The following is a 17,492-nucleotide window of genomic DNA, read 5'->3' as shown; positions in this document are numbered from 1 at the left end:
ATATGCATATGCTACATAGTAACAGAATATCTTGGGAATGATTCTCAAGAAACTGACAGGAGGAGACTGAAGGAGTCTTGCTTTTTCCTATCTTTCTGTGTTTTTAAATTTTGGACAATATGCCTATGTTATTCAAAAATTAAAAATTCAATTTATGAGTGCAGACACCTTTCAGTCCCCACAGTGGCCGAAGGTCCACAGGGCATTTTCCGGGAAGTCCAGCAGCACCCAGCACAGAACAGCCACTCAACCAATGTCAGAGCCTCCCTCCCACTCCCTGCCCTTCGTGTACTTGGCAAGATACTCAGAAAAGGTCTCCAAGGAAATCATCAGGACTGAAAACCAACACAATCATATTTGAATTTGCCCAGAAAGGCCCTTTTCTGCCAGAGGCTGAAGGGGAAAGCTGGGGCCAGAATGTTAGGACAGAGACTGCCTTAGCATATTTTTCTTGCCAACCTGCAGATCCTTGACTTCAAAGCTGCTTAGAAAACCATGGGGTGGGGTCAAGGGTTTCAATCAAGATAAACAGACCATGAATGATAGTCCTTGTCAGGACATTTTCTGATTTTCTGAGTTGAACCTGGAATTTGCGTACAAATTCCATCATAATGTGCATCCTTCCCGTATCATCACCTAATCATTTGCAGCACCCCACTCCTCCACCATAACCGCCTGACTTAAACTCACTTACCGAATCCATAAATGCTACTCCCTCTTATGTGTTAAATTTCCTCCCCCAACAAAAAACAGTTTCACAAACAAAGTCTGTGAATCACAGAATTTCTCCGTTCCAGAAAGGTAAACCAATCTGTAAGCTCTGTGTCATGTAGAATAAGGACACCGAAACTCTTCAAATTGAACACTCTTTGATACTCACAGAGGGGAACCTGTGACAAGATATGCTTGGGACAGGACCATGCAGGCCTGACTGGGGCTCTGATCGACCTGGCCCTAATCCTGCCAGATTCTTTCCCATCTTATTGCTCAGTTAATTAATATCCCACTGCACCCAGCCCCTCATTACCCCCAGGGGTTAGAGCCCTCCAGCGGGCACCTCCAAAGCCAAAAGGAGCTGAGGCAGGTCCAACCTGTGTTTGTGATGGCTCCTTGGCCCCTCGTCTCCATAGGAGTGAGCAGTCCCTACAGCCCTTCCCATTCACCCAAAATACAGGTTCAAGATCTTAATACTAACTGTAAGAAGATGAGAATATCCCACAGTGGGGAAGTGGGGACAAGAGGCACCATGTCTGTCACTTTCTCCTTGGTCTTGGGTCACACTACTTTCTGTGGGAGGCCTCCTCTACCACCTCTTTTCATTTAATATACGAACATTTTTAAAAGAAATTTACAGAGAAACTGCAATTCACATCTATCTGGTATACCTGTTTACCTATATCATCAGGCCAAATGGTGAGTTTGAAATGAGAATCAGGGTGGAAGTCCTGGAGTATTTGTTTTTCCTCTTTGCTGCCCTGTGGGGACATTGTTATAGCCAGCAGAGCAAAAACAAGAAGGGAAGGATATGTTCTAGGAGTCTAACTCAAACAATCTAACATGCTTGCAAGAAAGATAATTTTTTATAGACCAAAGAAATAGGCACAAGGAGAAAGTTATAGTCCATCCCAGAATCTCACCCACCAAATTATAATCTCTTTGTGAGCAGGGGCATAGCGGGTTGCTAGGCACAAAGTAGGTGCTCAGAAAATACAGATGAATCAAGGCACTGCAATGAAAACTTGCCTAAATTCCCACATATAGCTAGCTCAAATATTCACCATAATCACCCATCACAAAATCTCATGATGACAAAGCAATGCACAAACTGTTTTCACATTTAGTTCAACTGCATCCCTAAAAGTATGGGCTTCAGAGAAACATTTATGGATGGAAAACCACAGCTATTAAGTTCTGTGAAACAACACTGTGTATTAATTAATGCAATTAATTTCAGAATCTTAGAAATTGTATTTCCTCATTGTTTAATCAGTATGTTGATGATGTGGGCATTGCAAAAATACCTTTTTTTTTTTTTTTTGTAAAAATACCAGGTTTCTTACTACTTGGATGCTCACAGTAGCTATTCTGAACCTTAACCCACTTTTCTTTAACGTTCAGTCTCACGCTTTCCGTCTCTCACTCAAATCATCAGACAGGCAACCATTCAACTCTTCTTACTTCAGAGCGTTCTCACATCTGCAGGTGGACTTTATTCCTTCTTCTAAGAAAAGTCCAGAATATGCCAGTGGGGTCCACAACCCCTGGCTGAAAATTTATCCTCCAGCCTCTTTAATTACTTCACTTCAGACAGCTCTGCCTCCTTTTACATGCTCTGTTTCTCAACATCCTGACTTCTATTTTGCTCCTTATATTCCATCCCCAGGGCATCTCACTCCCCATGAATTTGTTTAGAATACTCACTAAATCTGGAACCCCATTTCTCATCTCTATTTTGAGTTCTAGATGATGCATTATTTCCAACTATTGCTTCAACATTTCTAAATGCATGTTCCATGAATACCTCAAACAATTCTGCTCAAACATTCATGATCTCTCCTTCCTCCAGGACCCTCTGCTTCTCAGTTTCCTGTTGATGACATTACCATCATCTCCAGACACTCAGCCTAGAAACTAACAGCCCACCTGTTGCCCCTCTGGATCAACATCATGTTTATCCTAAAACCATAATCCCCATAGGCTGCTCACAGCCAGTTACTAAGAACATCAAGAGAACTAATGCAGACCCATTCTTGCAAGACGTGGGTGACTTTGGCTCAAGGACTCCCATTTGGACCAATCAAAACTTTCTTAGATCTGTGCTTGCAGCCTAAGATTTTCTGAGCTATTCCTCCCCTTCTATCTCTCTCCCTTTCCACCAGGGCCAGAACTCCAAGGCAGTCTAAAGACCCCCTGCCTTCTCCTGTTTCCACTTCCAATAAATTTCTTGCATATCTAATGTCATCCTGGTGAGTACATTTTGGTGGACCTGAACTAATGCACATTTCAAATATCATCTCTAAACTCTCCAACAATCTCCCAGCTCCTTCCATATCTTAGTTATTATAAATAATGCTACAATAAACATGGGGTGCATGTATCTTTTTGAATTAGTGTTTTCATTTTCTTTGGTTAAATACCCAGTAGTGGAATTACTGGATCATACGGTATCTCTTTTTTAACTTTTTTTGGAACCTCCATACTGTTTTCCACAGTGGCTGTACCAATTTACACTCCCACCGACAAGGTACAAGTGATCCTTTTTCTACATCTTTGCCAACATTTGTTATTTCTTGTTTTTATTTTAGCCATTTCAATGGGTATAAAGTGATATCTCATTGTGGTTTTGATTTGTACTTCCCTGATGATTAGTGATGTTGAATATCTTTTCATGTGTCCATTAGCCATTGCATATCTTCTTTGGAAAAATATCTATTCATGTCGTCTGCCAATTTTTAAATCAGATTTTTTTTTAGTGTTGAGTTGTATAAGTTCTTTATGTATTTTGGGTATATTATGCTAAGTGAAAGTCAGACTGAGAAAGACAGACTCCATATGACTCCACTCATAGGTGGAATCTAAAAAACAAAACAAAAAATAAAATCAGAACTATAAATATAGGGAATTTGATTGATCATTGCCAGAGGGGAGGAAGGATGGGGAAATGGGCAAGATGGGTGAAGGGGAGTGGGAAATACAGGCTTCCAGTTGTGGAATGAATAAACCATGAGAATAAAAGGCACAGCACAAGGAAAACAGTCAATGATATAATAAGAGCATTCTATGGTGACAGATGGTAGCTACCCTTGTGGTCAGCACAGAAAAGGCATGAACTTGTCAAATCACCATATTGTACATCTGAAACTGATGTAACACTGTGTTCCAACTATATTCAAGCATAAAAATTTTTTTAAGTGAAAGTTAATTCCCTTTGCTTTGAATTCAGGCCGGACTTAATGAGTTACTCTAATCAATAGAAAGTGGTGTTAAGTGATGCTAAAGGAATTCCACAGGTAGGTCATAAAAAGGGTAGCTTCTGCCTGGCTTTCTTTCCCTCTCTTGAATCACTGGCTCTGGGGGAATCCAGCTGCAGCTGAAGGAGAGACCCAGGTGAGGAGGCACTAAGACCTCCCCCAACAGCTATTGTGAGTGAGCCACCTTGAAGTGGCTCCTCCAGGCCCAGATGAGCATCCACCAATGTGACCACAATATTACAAAAGACTCTGAGCCAGAACCATCCCGCTTGGCTGCTCCTGGATTCCTGACCCACAGAAACGGTGAGGATTATAAATGTTCACGGTTGTTTTAAGTCACAGAATTTTGCAGTTAATTTCTAATAGACAAAATAGCTTCCTCCCCCCCCAGAAAAGTCAGTTTTTAAATTAATATTAAAGAAGTAATTTCATTTATATAAAATGTATTTGATGATACTGGATAAATTCCATGATCCTTTGGAATCAAGATGGAGAGGGAAAAAGTTGTTTTTACATTTTATGTTCTTTGTCCCCATCACAGGACCTATTTTATTTGTTCACTATGTTTATATGTTTGTATCCTTTATGTCAAAAAAGAAGGAAGTCTAAAACATTTTATTATTTCTTAAAGATTTATTTAAAATCTTAAAGATTTATTTACTTATTTGAAAGAAAGACACACACAGAGAGAAAGAGAGACAGTAAGAGCAGAAAGAGAAGGAGAGAAAATCTCAAGCAGACTCCACACCAAGCACAGAGCCCAACGTGGGGCTCAATCTTACAACCCTGAGATCATGACCTCAGCTAAAATAAAGAGTCAGACACTTAAATGACTGAGACATCCCAAAATATTTTAATGCTAAAAATGGTAACTTATAAAGACTGAGATACCAAGTTTGAATTCTAACTTTAAAAAGAAGGGAAAAAATGATTATTTTAGGGTGCCATCTTTTTTTATTTTTTTTAAAGATTTTATTTATTTGACAGAGAGAGAGAGCGATCACAAGTAGGCAGAGAGGCAGGCAGAGAGAAGGAGAAGCAGGCTCCCCACTGAGCAGAGAGCCTGATGCGGGGCTCGGACCCAGGACCCTGGGATCATGACCTGAGCCAAAGGCAGAAGCTTTAACCCACTGAGCCACCCAGGCGCCCCAAGGGTGCATCTTTTAAGATTATTTCTCCACTTCTATAGGGATATGCCTCTACCATTTAACTGAAATATTACTGTGATATAGTAAAAAATATATTAAAAAATATACTAGGGGAGGCTGGGTGGCTCAGTGGGTTGAGCCTCTGCCTTCGGCTCGGGTCGTGATCCCAGGGTCCTGGGATCGAGCCCCACATAGGGCTCTCTCTGCTCAGCGGGGAGCGTGCTTCCCCCCCTCTCTCTGCCTGCCTCTCTGCCTACTTGTGATCTCTGTAGATAAAATATTTAAAAAAAAAAAAAATATATATATGTATATATATATATGGTCTTTGGAATTTGAACAGTAGTATTTTTTTGTTATTCATAAGAAGCCCTTTGAAGGATGCACTCTTTCTCTGTCTTTCAAATAATTTTTTTAAAGCCCTTCTGATCACATCTGATCTTATGCTAATGAAGTGATTTAGAGTGGTGCCCTACATAACCTCAGGATGGGGCTGGCTAGAAAGACCAAGAAAAACCTACTAATTAGAGGGTTGGAACTTTGTTGGCCTCACACCACAGACCTCTGGGAAGGAGACAGGTTGGGGATGGGAAAATACAGATTACGCTCTATAAAAACTCTTGAACAACAAGATTTGATGACCTTCTGGGATGACTAATGCATCCACATGCAAGGAGGGTGGTGAACCCCAAGTCCCACAGGGAAAGAAGCTCCTGTGCTCAAAACCCTTATGGGCCTCACCGTATGTACCTCTTCATCTGGTGATTCATCTGTATCTTTTATAACATCCTTTAAAATAAACTGACAAACATGGAAATGTTTCTGAGCTCTGTGAGCTGCTCTAGCAAATTAATCAGACTCAAGAGGGGGGTTGTGGAAACCTCGAAAATAAAGCTTGTCGGTCAGAAGTACAGGTGGACTTGGGATTGGCATCTAAAGAAGGAACAGTTTCATGGAACCAAGCCCTTACCCTGTAGGATCTGATGCTATCTCCAGGTAGATAGTGTCAGAATTGAGTTAAATTTGTAGAACACCTGGTTGAAGAATTGCTTTGTTGATTGAACTGAACATACACCAGAATCCCGAAATGACAGTGTAAGTATTCTGATAAGATTCCATCAATGATGAGATTCCAACAATACTAAAATACTTCCCTAATTGTGCTTATCATGTTGCATTTGTCTTTTCTTTTTCTGTGAAGATACCTTTATTTCTTTGCATTTTTTTCCTTATATACACACCAAAAAAACAGTCAATGTAAAGATAATTGCTTTTGCTTCTAACTCTTTACGTTGTTTCAGAATCCCTATTTCTCTCCCAACTTCACATTTCTGAGCACTCAGCATTTTATCCATAGTTCTTACAGCACCTGGGACTTTTTAACTTTCTGACATAAGCTTCTTGAGGATGGTGATTACGTTTATTCACCTATTTTTCCTCACAGTGCTCTGTACATACTAGATGGTCAATGAACATTTAGCAATTCAGGCAATAGACCAACTGTCCAAGATATCACTCAGATTAGCAGCTGTCTGCCTAAAAAAATTAATGACAGAAATCTAAGGACAAGACAGATTCTATTGTGAGACTGAATACACAAACAGACAACGGCTAGACCATATTATTACCATGTAACTTTCACCCACAACCTGCAGCAACCTGCTCAAGAAACCAACACTTTTTCTAAAACACCAGAAGCCAGCCTGCTTAAGTTACACTTGCAGTATGCCAAATTGCTATCTTCAATGACAATCCAGCACAATAACTTATATAGTAGTTGGACCAAAATTATTGGCTAGGACTTGATTAATAATTGACAGCTTGCTGAAGTTTGGTCTTGGCTTCCAATACAGGACCAATCATACAAAGCCAAATATGCATCCTTTTTAAAAAAAAAAGATTTTATTTATTTATTTGACAGACAGACAGAGATCACAAGTAGGCAGAGAGGCAGGCGGGGCAGCGGGGTGAGGGGAGCAGGCTCCCTGATGAGCATAGAACCCGATGTGGGACTTGATCCCAGGACCCTGAGATCATGACCTGAGCAGAAGGCAGAGGCTTAACCCACTATGCCACCCAGGCGCCCCCAAATATGCATCCTTAACCAATCACACAGGATCCCCTGTTTCTACTTACCCCCCCAACATCTTCTGCATGCCAATAGCCCTTGACATGGGCATTTCTGAAGTCCTTCCTTTATTTCACTATAAGGCTTTCTCATTCCTCTGCCAAAACAAAAGTCTGACTCCCTTCATACAATAAGTTCAGAATAAATAGTCTTAACTCTTCTCATTTGGTTGGTTTTCATTTATTTTCATATGTAAGGAAAACATATAAGGAAAATCCAATGGTATTACCCTAAAGACAAAATAATTCATGTTAAGCCAGAAACCTGGTCAGGAATAAGCCAAGGGAGAGCCTTGAAACAAACTTAGAAGAATCTACACGCAAAACCCAATGATATCATTCAGCTGACAGACACCTGACATCCACAGTCTGGGGAACAGCTGTTTTGTTTAGGTGTACTTGGGGTCAGTGCAGGAGAATGCCCAACCCAACTCACGTGACACAGTTACCACCTGCAGCTACATTACACAACATCCCCTTTATTAACCATTTATTAAACACCACTCTAAACGATGTGGCTTAGAACATTAAGTTCCCACAAGTTCATCAGAAGTCTCATTGTGACAGCTCAGCTGCTTGGTTCTGGCTGAATAATTTGAACATTAGAGGAGTTAGTTTCTCCTCTCTCTTCCTAAGCATTCTCACAATAAGCAATGTGCAATTCTGTGTAAACTTTAAACCCTGCAGCTTCTGTGAAGTTATGAGCTAATTCAATCTGGTTAGCTTGAGATGACTTCACTGAAAATACTACACAGTAAGGCATACCATAGCTAAAAGTGACTGGGTTGGTTCATAAAGTACTTTTAAATTTGGTAGTAATTACAAAATAAATATATAGTTATTGTAGAAAATCTAGGAAAAGGTAATAAAAAGGAAAGCTAAAATCATGCAACATGGCCCATCCAGGGAAATAAATGCTCCTGTTGGTAACTTTTTTTTCTTTCTTATTGTGTGTATGTGGGTGAGAGAGGGTGGATTCACTTGAACAGGATGACAACAGGGTTTTGAATCGAGTAGCTTTCCTTATTTCTTTGAAGCATGATTTGCTGAGAAGCCAACTTATAAGGTATTCTTTCAAAGCACTTAAATGTCCTAGGGGAGGGGAGCATCTTCATGATAGATGAATCATCTGTACTTTCTTGATTCTGTCACATCACGTCCTGTACATAATGATCCCTCTACCTGCAGCAGCTTCCGCCAGCCTTTCCCAGCAGAGCATCATTATTCATCCTTCAATACCCAACCCTAGTCCTGAACCTGAGACCCCTTCCCTCTCCCTGCTTGTGGCTGGCTGTTCCCACATCTGTGCTCTCTGCATGCCACTGCATTTCCAACAGAGCAGCTGGTAAATGGCAGGGGGAATCTGGTATAACTGGATTTGTGCATAACTGTAAACAATGAAGACAGTGGTTTAAACTAGTGGTTGGAGGGTGGACAGTGGAGCTAGGCTGCCTGGGTCAAATTCTGTCTCCACTGCAAGTCATGACATATCCTCTGTATGCCATGGTATCTTTATCTTTAGAACAGAAAATGATATTTACCTCAAAAGGTTGCACTAAGGACTAAATTAACACATGAAAAGGCACGCTTGGGGTGCCTAGTGGCTCAGTGGGTTAAAGCCTCTGCCTTCGGCTCAGGTCATGATCCCAGGGTCCTGGGATCGAGCCCTGCATCGGGCTCTCTGCTCCACAAGGAGCCTGCTTCCTCCTCTCTCTCTGCCTGGCTCTCTGCCTACTTGTGATCTCTGTCTGTCAAATAAATAAATAAAATCTTAAAAAAAAAAAAAAAAAGGCACGCTTAAAAGTGCCCAGTACAGGGTAAGCACTACATAAATGTTTGAGATTATTGAATTATGTGTAAGAACTAACCCAAGTATCTCCATGGTACTTATAGCTCTCAGTCTTCTTTTTACTCAGCAATGAGGGCATTTAAGACTCATGTAACTAACTAGCTCTTACTAGTTTCCTGTGTATACAGTGAACAAATATTAGGTCCAGAATTCCTCTCTAACTACAACAGAACACAGGCATTCAACATTAAACCATTTGGATAATGCTGCTCTGCTACAGAAATACTACTACTAGAAGTTATATGGACCTATTTGTTCTCCCCATGTGGAGAACATTCATTAACCATGACACGTGCACACTTTGGTAAAACACTGATGCCTTTCTGACATCTTCTGTGCTTGCCCCAACCAGACCTCACTCTTCCAAGAAGCAAGCCTTGTTGGACAGCCAGTCCACTTCAAGGCAAGGAAGTGGCAAGGTTGGTGGCAGGGAGACCTCCTGACTGTGCAATATTTTCTCTAAGGCACCTCAGAATAACCAGAGGGACCCAGCCCCAAAACTCACAGAAGCCACTAGGTTTAAAGTTTATAAGTAAGCTGCGTATTACTTATCAGGAGCATGGTTCCAATGAGAAAGGAAAAATGGAATCCCCCGAAGTTCACATTATTCAGCTGGAAATGAGTAGATGAACTTTTTTTTTTAGACAGACAATTTTGACAAGTTTCTTAGGCTCTAATGCTCTTAAAGACCATCTATTTTAGAGCAGACTGTAAAAAGGGCTGACCTAAACATTTTCTGACTTTGAAAGTCTCAGAAAGGCATTACCTATGGCTTGCTTTAAAAATATACAATTTGGAGGGGCACCTGGGTGGCTCAGCGGGTTAAGCCTCTGCCTTCGGCTCGGGTCATGATGTCAGGATCCTGGGATGGAGTGCTGCATCGGGCTCTCTGCTCAGCGGGGAGCCTGCTTCCCCCTCTCCCTCTCTGCCTGCCTCTCTGCCTAGTTGTGATCTCTGTCAAATAAATAAATTTTTAAAAATCTTAAATATATATACAATTTGGGGGGTGCCTGGGTGGCTCAGTGGGTTAAGCATCTGGCTTTTAATTTCAGTTCAGGTCAGGATCTCAGCATTGTGGGATCAAGCCCCAAGTTGGGCTCCCCACTCAGTCTGCTTGAGTTTCTCTCCCTCTGCCCCTCTCCCTGCTCACTCACTCTCTCTCAAAAATAAATAAATAAATAAATCTAATGTATATATATGTAAAACTCTTGAGGCACTTGGGTGGTGTAGTGGCTAAGCAACCAACTCTTGGTTTCAGCTTAGGTTGTGATCTCAGAGTCCTGATCTCAGGATGGTGACCTCAGGGTTGTCAGACCAAGCCCTATGTTATGGAGTCTGCTTGAGTTTCTCTCTCTCTCTCTTCCTTTGCCCCTCCCTCCCTAAAATAAATAAACAAATCTTAAAAAAAAAAACAAACATATATAACTCTTCACTTTTTAAACGTCCAGTAAATCAGTATTATTATTTCCTAAAATTGAAAGATAAAGCTTCCAGCTATCCCTAGGTCTCAATCAGTTCAACTAAACAAAATGTGCAGATTTTCTTTGAAAGGCAAGATCCCTATGGTCAGGAGAAATGGTTGAGATTTAAAACCAACCAGAGAAGCAATCCTCATCATAGCTTGAGTTATATTAGACCGCTGGAGCTGGACTGGCTTCATACCTCAAGTTTTTGGGTTTTTGCCCCTTTTTTTGGAGGCAGGAAGGGGCAGAGGGAGAGAGAATCTTAAGCAGAGTCCACACTCAGCTCAGGACCCTGACTCAGGGCTTGATCACAAAGGCCCTGAGATCGTGACCTGAGTGGAAATCAAAAGTCAGACACTTAACTCACTGAGCCACCCAGGCACCCCTCAAGTTATCTATTTTAAAACAAAATAAAGTTTGGGCCACTTGAGTGGCTGAGTCAGTTAAGTGACTTCTCTTGATTTCCACTCAAGTCATGATCTCAGGGTTGTGGGATCCAACCCCCAGCTGGGTTCTGCACTCAGAGCAGAGTCTGCCTGTCCCTCTCCCTCTGCTCCTCTCCTGGATTGCACGCAAAGGCCCCTCTCCCTCTTAAATAAACTAACAAATAAATAAAATCTTTAAAAAAATGAAGTCTGCCATCTATATATCCTTTCTGTCCTAAAACCTAAAACAAAACAAAGTACCCTCTCTTCACCTGACTTCAACAAAAGTATAAGAGACAGCATCTCTATGATTCACAACCAGATAACCCCCAAGAGAATTCTTTCCAGTTCAGAGAGAGGGAGAGTGCTCTTCAGCTCTGCCTAACTAATCCTTTGACATACGAACTCATGCCTAAGTCCATGAAAGTCAAGTGCTCACATAAAAATAATGGGTGACTGGATGGCTCAGTTGGTTAAGCGACTGTCTTCAGCTCAGGTCATGATCCTCAAGTCCCAGGATGAGTCTCCCATAGAACTGCCTGCTCTGCAGGGAGTCTGCTTCTCCCTCTGGCCCTCCCCCACTTTCATGCCTGCGCTCGCTCTCTCTCGCTCTCACTCTCACGCTCTCATTTTCTCGCTCTCAAATAGTAAATAAAATCTTTAAATAATACCTCTGAAAGTTAGTCTTCAGATTATTAGAGATTTAAATGTATAACAAAATTCTAATTCTATGAGTAAACTAAGCTTTTTAAACCACGCACAAATATTATTTGCATGTTTCTTTACAAAAATCATTTTACCTTGAAGAGTACTGCTGCCTTACACTAAGCATAAATAATGAAACTAGACCTGAGATAAGTAAACAATGTGAAACTGCAGTCCTATAAAGAAAATTGGGCTAGGAGGACGGTTTGCATCTCCTCCCGTTTTTGCCACTTCCATAGCTGTATGATATTTGCAATTCCTTTTTCCCTTCACAGTATCCTGACTTGCACAGAGGTGATGACACTTCTTAACCCAAAGGCTATGAGAACCGTGGCGCTGGATGGTTGCCTGGGAAGTGGGGAGTCCTGCATAGGCCTTTGGGCACTGCCTTCACATGGGAAGTTTGCCGGCGCCTAGATAAAAACCTAGAAAGGCGAGCCATGGACTCCAACCTAGGGTACAGAACTGACTGCTCCAGGAACTAAATATTCCACCGTCTCCTGCCCATCAAGGTACCTGCCGCTGTTTTATTTTAATAAACATATTCCCAGTCCTGGGCAATCCTAACCCAGAGCTGTATTTTCAGAGACCACAGAAGACAAATAGGTCAGAGCAAGCGGAGTCTAAGCGAGTCCTCCCGGCAACTTACAAACAGGGTCTTCCATTTTCAAGGGTCTTTTCAAGCGGATGCTGGCGGGGACCGTCTTCTCAATCAGTTCATCAATGCTCTAAAATTAAAACAGTAAGTCCATGAACACTAAAGGGAGAGGAAAGTGCTTTGGGAGTTAAAAAGAGTCACCTCTGTGTTTTGCATCTACAAAGGCTTGTGGGAACCTCATTTAATCGCCTAATTACGGTTTCTTTTTTTAAGAGAAAATAACTGAGCAAACCAGAAATCACTTGGAGGAAAGCAAATGAATTCGGTTAGTGATTCGACCACTCCAGGTTTGATTTCAGCCACCAACCGGAGATAATAGGATAAACCAGGCGGTCCTCCTTTTGCAAAGTTAGGGTTCATCAAGAGGGCGAGTTGGGTTGAAAAACGTAAGGTTCTGAGGCGCGAAGAGCGGGTGGAGAAAGTAAATGGGTGAGAGAAGGCTGGGGCACAGGAACCGAACTCGCGGGCTCGCTTCCATGCCAGGGCCCCAGAGTCGGGAGCCCGTCCCACGCGGAGCAAAGCAGAGCTCCGGGCGGGGGCCGAGAGGCCCCGCCGTCAGAAACCGGGCAGGATGGGAGGAGGCCCTAGAAGGCCGGGTGGGGTCCTTACCGCCAGCCCCAGGGCCTGTAGCATCTCCCTCTGGTCTTTGTCCCCAGGGCCGATGTGCCTCCGAGCGAAGTCGTCGTGTCTGGGCAGGAGGCGCTCGAGGAGGCGCGAGTCCCCAGCCCTGCTGCTATCCCCGCCGCAGCTGCTGCTGTCACGGCCCCGCGGCACCCAGAGCAGTCCCTTGCCTCCAGCCAGGCGGCGGCCGCCCCCGACTCCACAGCCCAAACGCAGCCCCCAGGCCCTGGCGCATGTCTGCATGGTCGCGGCCACAGTCCCCTGCCCCGGCCCGCGAGGGTCAGCCGCGCTGTCGGCCTCTTCTGGTCGCAGCCAGGTGGCTGCTGCCTTCTGCCTGGAGCCTCTTCTCGTGGGCCACCGGCTGAAGAGACGGATGCGCGCTTCTCGTGGGCAGTGAATGGACGCAGCGCTCAGCCTGAACACGCGCACAAAGTTGTTGCTCCACGCGAGGCACCTGCTCCGCACACTTTAAGCGTTGCCCTGCAGGCGGGCGGTGGGATGGGGCCAGGAAAGGCTCTGCCAATGGGAGTGGACAGAGGGGCAGGGGCGGGGCACAAGCCGCCCCGCCCCCTCCCCTACTCCCCACTCTGGCCCTCAGCAGTCTTGCTCCTGGCCCAGAGCCTGCCATCCTCAGTCATTCTTACTCCATCTCCGTCTCACGCGAAGACCAGGGCGATCCATGCGCTTGGGGTTAAGGTCTGGGACCGCACTGGCGCGGGATCCGGCTGCACAGCTTCGGGCGAAGCGCTTGGGGAACTCAGCTGAGATGAAAGATGATTCTGATAGAGAAGTCAGGCTCAAATAATTAGTTTCCATTAATTAATTTTAGGGTCTCGTTCCTGGTTATATTTCATGGAAACCCATATGGGCAGATGAAAGTTTTTTTTTATAGTTATGATTGTGGGCAAGTTAACCTCTGAGCTTCAGTTTTTTTTCAACTCATACAGCTGGATGGATTTAAAGAGATTATGCATTGAAAGAACTGTCCCAACGTAGGCTGAATCATTTCTCTCTCTTTCTCTATCTCTCCCCATACATAATGTGGGGAGGGAGGGAATGCAAAAGATATTGAGGTATATATTTTGCACTATCATCTTTTTTTAAAAATTTTTATTTATTTATTTGACAGAGAGAGAGATCACAAGTAGACAGAGAGGCAGGCAGAGAGAAGGGAGAAGTGGGCCCCCTGCCGAGCAGAGAGCCCTATGCGGGGCTCGATCCCAGGACCCTGAGATCATGACCTGAGCCGAAGGCAGAGGCTTAACCCACTGAGCCACCCAGGCGCCCCTGCACTATCATCTTAGTTAGAAAATTGTGTACCTCTAAGTTCTCCAGCTATCTCTTGATATTTTTATCAAGAATGAACTTTAAAGGGGCGCCTGGGTGGCTCAGCGGGTTAAAGCCTCTGCCTTCAGTTCAGGTCCTGATCCCAGCGTCCTGGGCTCCAGCCTTGCATCAGGCTCTCTGCTCAGCGGGGAGCCTGCTTCCCCTCAGCCCCTCCTGCCTCTCTGCCTACTTATGATCTCTCTCTGTCAAATAGGTAGAGTCTTTAAAAAAAAAGAAAGAAAGAAAGAAAGAAAGAAAGAAAGAAAGAAAGAAAGAAAGAAAGAAAGAAAAAATGAACTTTGAAGGGACACCCGGGTGATGCAGTTAGTCAAGAGGCTACTCTTGCTTTCAGGCTAGGTCTGATCTCAGGGTAAGATGGAGCCCCACTCAGCTGGTGCTGAGCGCTGAGTCTGCTAAAAAGTTTCTCTCTCCCGCCCACTGCATCCCCCCACCCCCAGCCTCATACACTCTCTCTCCCAAATAGATAAATAAATATTTTTTAAAAAAGTGAGCTTTCTGGCACCTGGCTGGCTCAGTCTGTACAGCGTGTGACTCTTGATCTCAGGGTTGTGAGTTCTAGCCAGCGCTGGGTGTGGTGATTACTGAAAAATAAAATCTTAAAAAAAAAAAAAAAAAAGAATGAACTTTCAAAATTACAATTGTCCTAATATAAGGAAAATAAGACTGGCCAAAAGTTATCAGAACATCACTTAACAGATAAGTAGAACCTGTTCTTTTCTCCTCTAAGCTTCCTTCTTCAATCATCCTCTGTACATTCTGGGTTCCCTAGCTGACAGGCACATAGACTAGGCAAAGAGGCGGAAAGTATAAAACAAAACAGTAAGCAAAATGTGTGCATCTGGCAAGCAGGGGCAGTGGTGAGCTAGAAGGGCTAGGTTGAATGTCTTTGAGGTTTTCATTCATTTGGAATGGAAATTACAGCCTTCATAAAAGTTGGTAGATACCCTCAGTGTGGGATCCCATCCCTATTCCTGTCTAGTACACTCTGTGTATCATAGGGACTAGAAGGCAGGGAACTATAATTACCAGATTCCTTTGGCTCCAGTTTCTGGATATTATTAATCTTCTATCAGCAAGGTAGACTTGTGTGAGAACTAGAAAATGGGATAAAGCAGAAATCATTTTCTTATTTCTCTGAGAGCAGACATGGAGTGCTTCCTTAACAGCCACCCACACTGGTACAGCAGGGTAGCTGTGTCCCTCAGTGGAAATGTCCTTTGGTTTTTCAACATAGGAGGCAGCAGAAATTTCTCACTGAACTTCAGTGGGTTACCTAAAGATAGTGGTGGTCTATCTACTCTGTTTTTTGCTCTTGCAATTCTTCCACTGGTTTTATATACACCTATTCCTGGTATTTTAATCCTCCTCTGTTTGAAATACTCCATGTTTTCTAAATGAATCTTAGGAGAGCCTGTAATAGAGACAAAAAGTAGTTTAAGAAATTAAGCCTCAAAGACAGGAATCTGCAATTAACTGTCTGACCCGGTTCTGTTTGAAGTACATGATAACACTGTCACTAGTGGAAAATGAGATAATGATAGTCTTGTCATGAAATGGAAACAGTTACTTAATTCCCCATGAAATGGGGACGTCCCCATGAAGGGACGTCTTTGTTAGATGAACTAGTTGCCGATAGACCTTTGTGGTCTGAATAATATCTACAAGGACTATAGGGAGAGCCTGTGGCTTCCAGGTGCCCTAGAGAATTTACAGGATAAAATGATAATTCCAAGAACTAGAGAGCTCAACCACTCTAAAAAAAAAAAAAAAAAAATCTCTTAACTTCTTTAGCTGCAGGGAGAAGGTATTTACAAATCACACCCAATCCAGAAGCCAAGAGGGACATTCTGACAACTAGAGGAAATGTAGGGAAAATTGTGTGGAAGGATCCAGTGGGATGGCCCTTGGCGGGGGGGTGCTTCACCATTAGATAGCTCTCAGTTTCATTTCCTGTCATGATGTCAATCCTATTTCTTGCCCTATACCACTGTGCTTTGTTATATCAAAATTGTACTTCATTAAACTCTTTTGAGAGACCCCCCCCAAAAAAAATCACACCCAATGTTTGATCCTGTGGATTGCCCAGTTATCATACAAGTTGAATTCACAGCTTTATCAGGTCTCACATGTTAAAGTTTGGGATTAATTAAAAACTAAGTCAACTTGGAACAGGGACATTTTAGCAGTTTGGGTTGAATTTGATTATCGTGAACCTTCAACTTTCACTGAGTCCCTCTGACAGCTGAAGCTGCTCCTTATCCCCTCTTTGAAATGCTGACCATCCCTTGCTTGATGATCCTATGATGGCTTCACTAAAGCATTAATCTTGCAAAGGTATGTTAATTCTTCTTTACCTCTAGATCCACAAGACTCAGATCTCAGCATGCCCTGGGAAGATGAGTAAGATGCCTGACACTAGAGGAGAAGCCTACACAGGGAAACAATGGCAAGATATTGTTAATGTATGTTAGTACTGGAGGATTGGGTCAGTACTGAGTGGGAGTGTGTTCTAGACCAAGGAAAATAATATTGAAATTACTGATATGTTAGTAGCATCAGGATTCTGGATTCAGTGTATCAGCTCAATCAGTCAGGAGTGGCTCTAAGAGTTTGCTGAGTTGGTTGACTGAAACCAGACTCAACAATGGCCTTCATTAAATTAGGTTAATATACTAAAACTTTCTTGGCATAACAGAGAAGAAAGGATCCAAAGGCTTGATGAGATAGGAATGTTGGGATGGTTTCATCATGTGCAATGTACTCTTCAACCCTTTCATTATATCCCTCAGGAAGTCCCAGAGGACAATCACTTCACCTTAACCTTGAGATATCCATTGCTAAGAGGAGCAGTAGTATTCTTAAAAAGCCTGTAGTTTCTGTGTCTGCATATATGAGACGATGGTAGAAAATACCACTGTTGAAATGCGCTCCTTGTTTTCATTGGTAATGATAGAGTCCCAGAGTGGTAGGGCCAGTGGCAGCACTAGAAAACAGAGAAAAGCAGGCAAGTTTGCTGTAAAGGGCAGCAGAGTCAGAGTAGTAACTAGTCAGGCTTGATCCACAGGGATCTTTGGTGCTAATTAATGACTAACCTAAGAAAATCTTCCTTAATCTGGTGAACCAAAATTTGATACATCACCCAAATAAAGACACAGCCTCTCAAGTAGTTTTCTTTAGCCAG

At 43.0% G+C, this 17,492-nt stretch overlaps 1 protein-coding gene across 1 annotated transcript in view; it reads right to left on the bottom strand.

Moving 5' to 3' along the window:
* The window catches only part of GLDC (glycine decarboxylase), a 93,738-nt gene extending 80,314 nt beyond the window's left edge, over window positions 1-13,424 (bottom strand). Inside the window, exons 1-2 of the mRNA XM_032845503.1 lie at window positions 12,953-13,424; window positions 12,335-12,413 (exon numbers count right to left, since the gene is read on the bottom strand). Of these exons, the coding sequence (XP_032701394.1) occupies window positions 12,335-12,413; window positions 12,953-13,207 (334 nt within the window). The 5' untranslated portion in view covers window positions 13,208-13,424. The remainder of the gene's footprint in view (window positions 1-12,334; window positions 12,414-12,952) is intronic.
* Window positions 13,425-17,492: the final 4,068 nt, after the last annotated feature.

This window comes from Lontra canadensis, unplaced genomic scaffold (assembly GCF_010015895.1).
Source record: "Lontra canadensis isolate GAN:19392208 unplaced genomic scaffold, GSC_riverotter_1.0 scaffold165, whole genome shotgun sequence".
Lineage (NCBI taxonomy): Eukaryota > Metazoa > Chordata > Mammalia > Carnivora > Mustelidae > Lontra > Lontra canadensis.
Note: the sequence above shows the minus strand (reverse complement) of the source record. Positions and strands in the feature narration are given on the sequence as shown.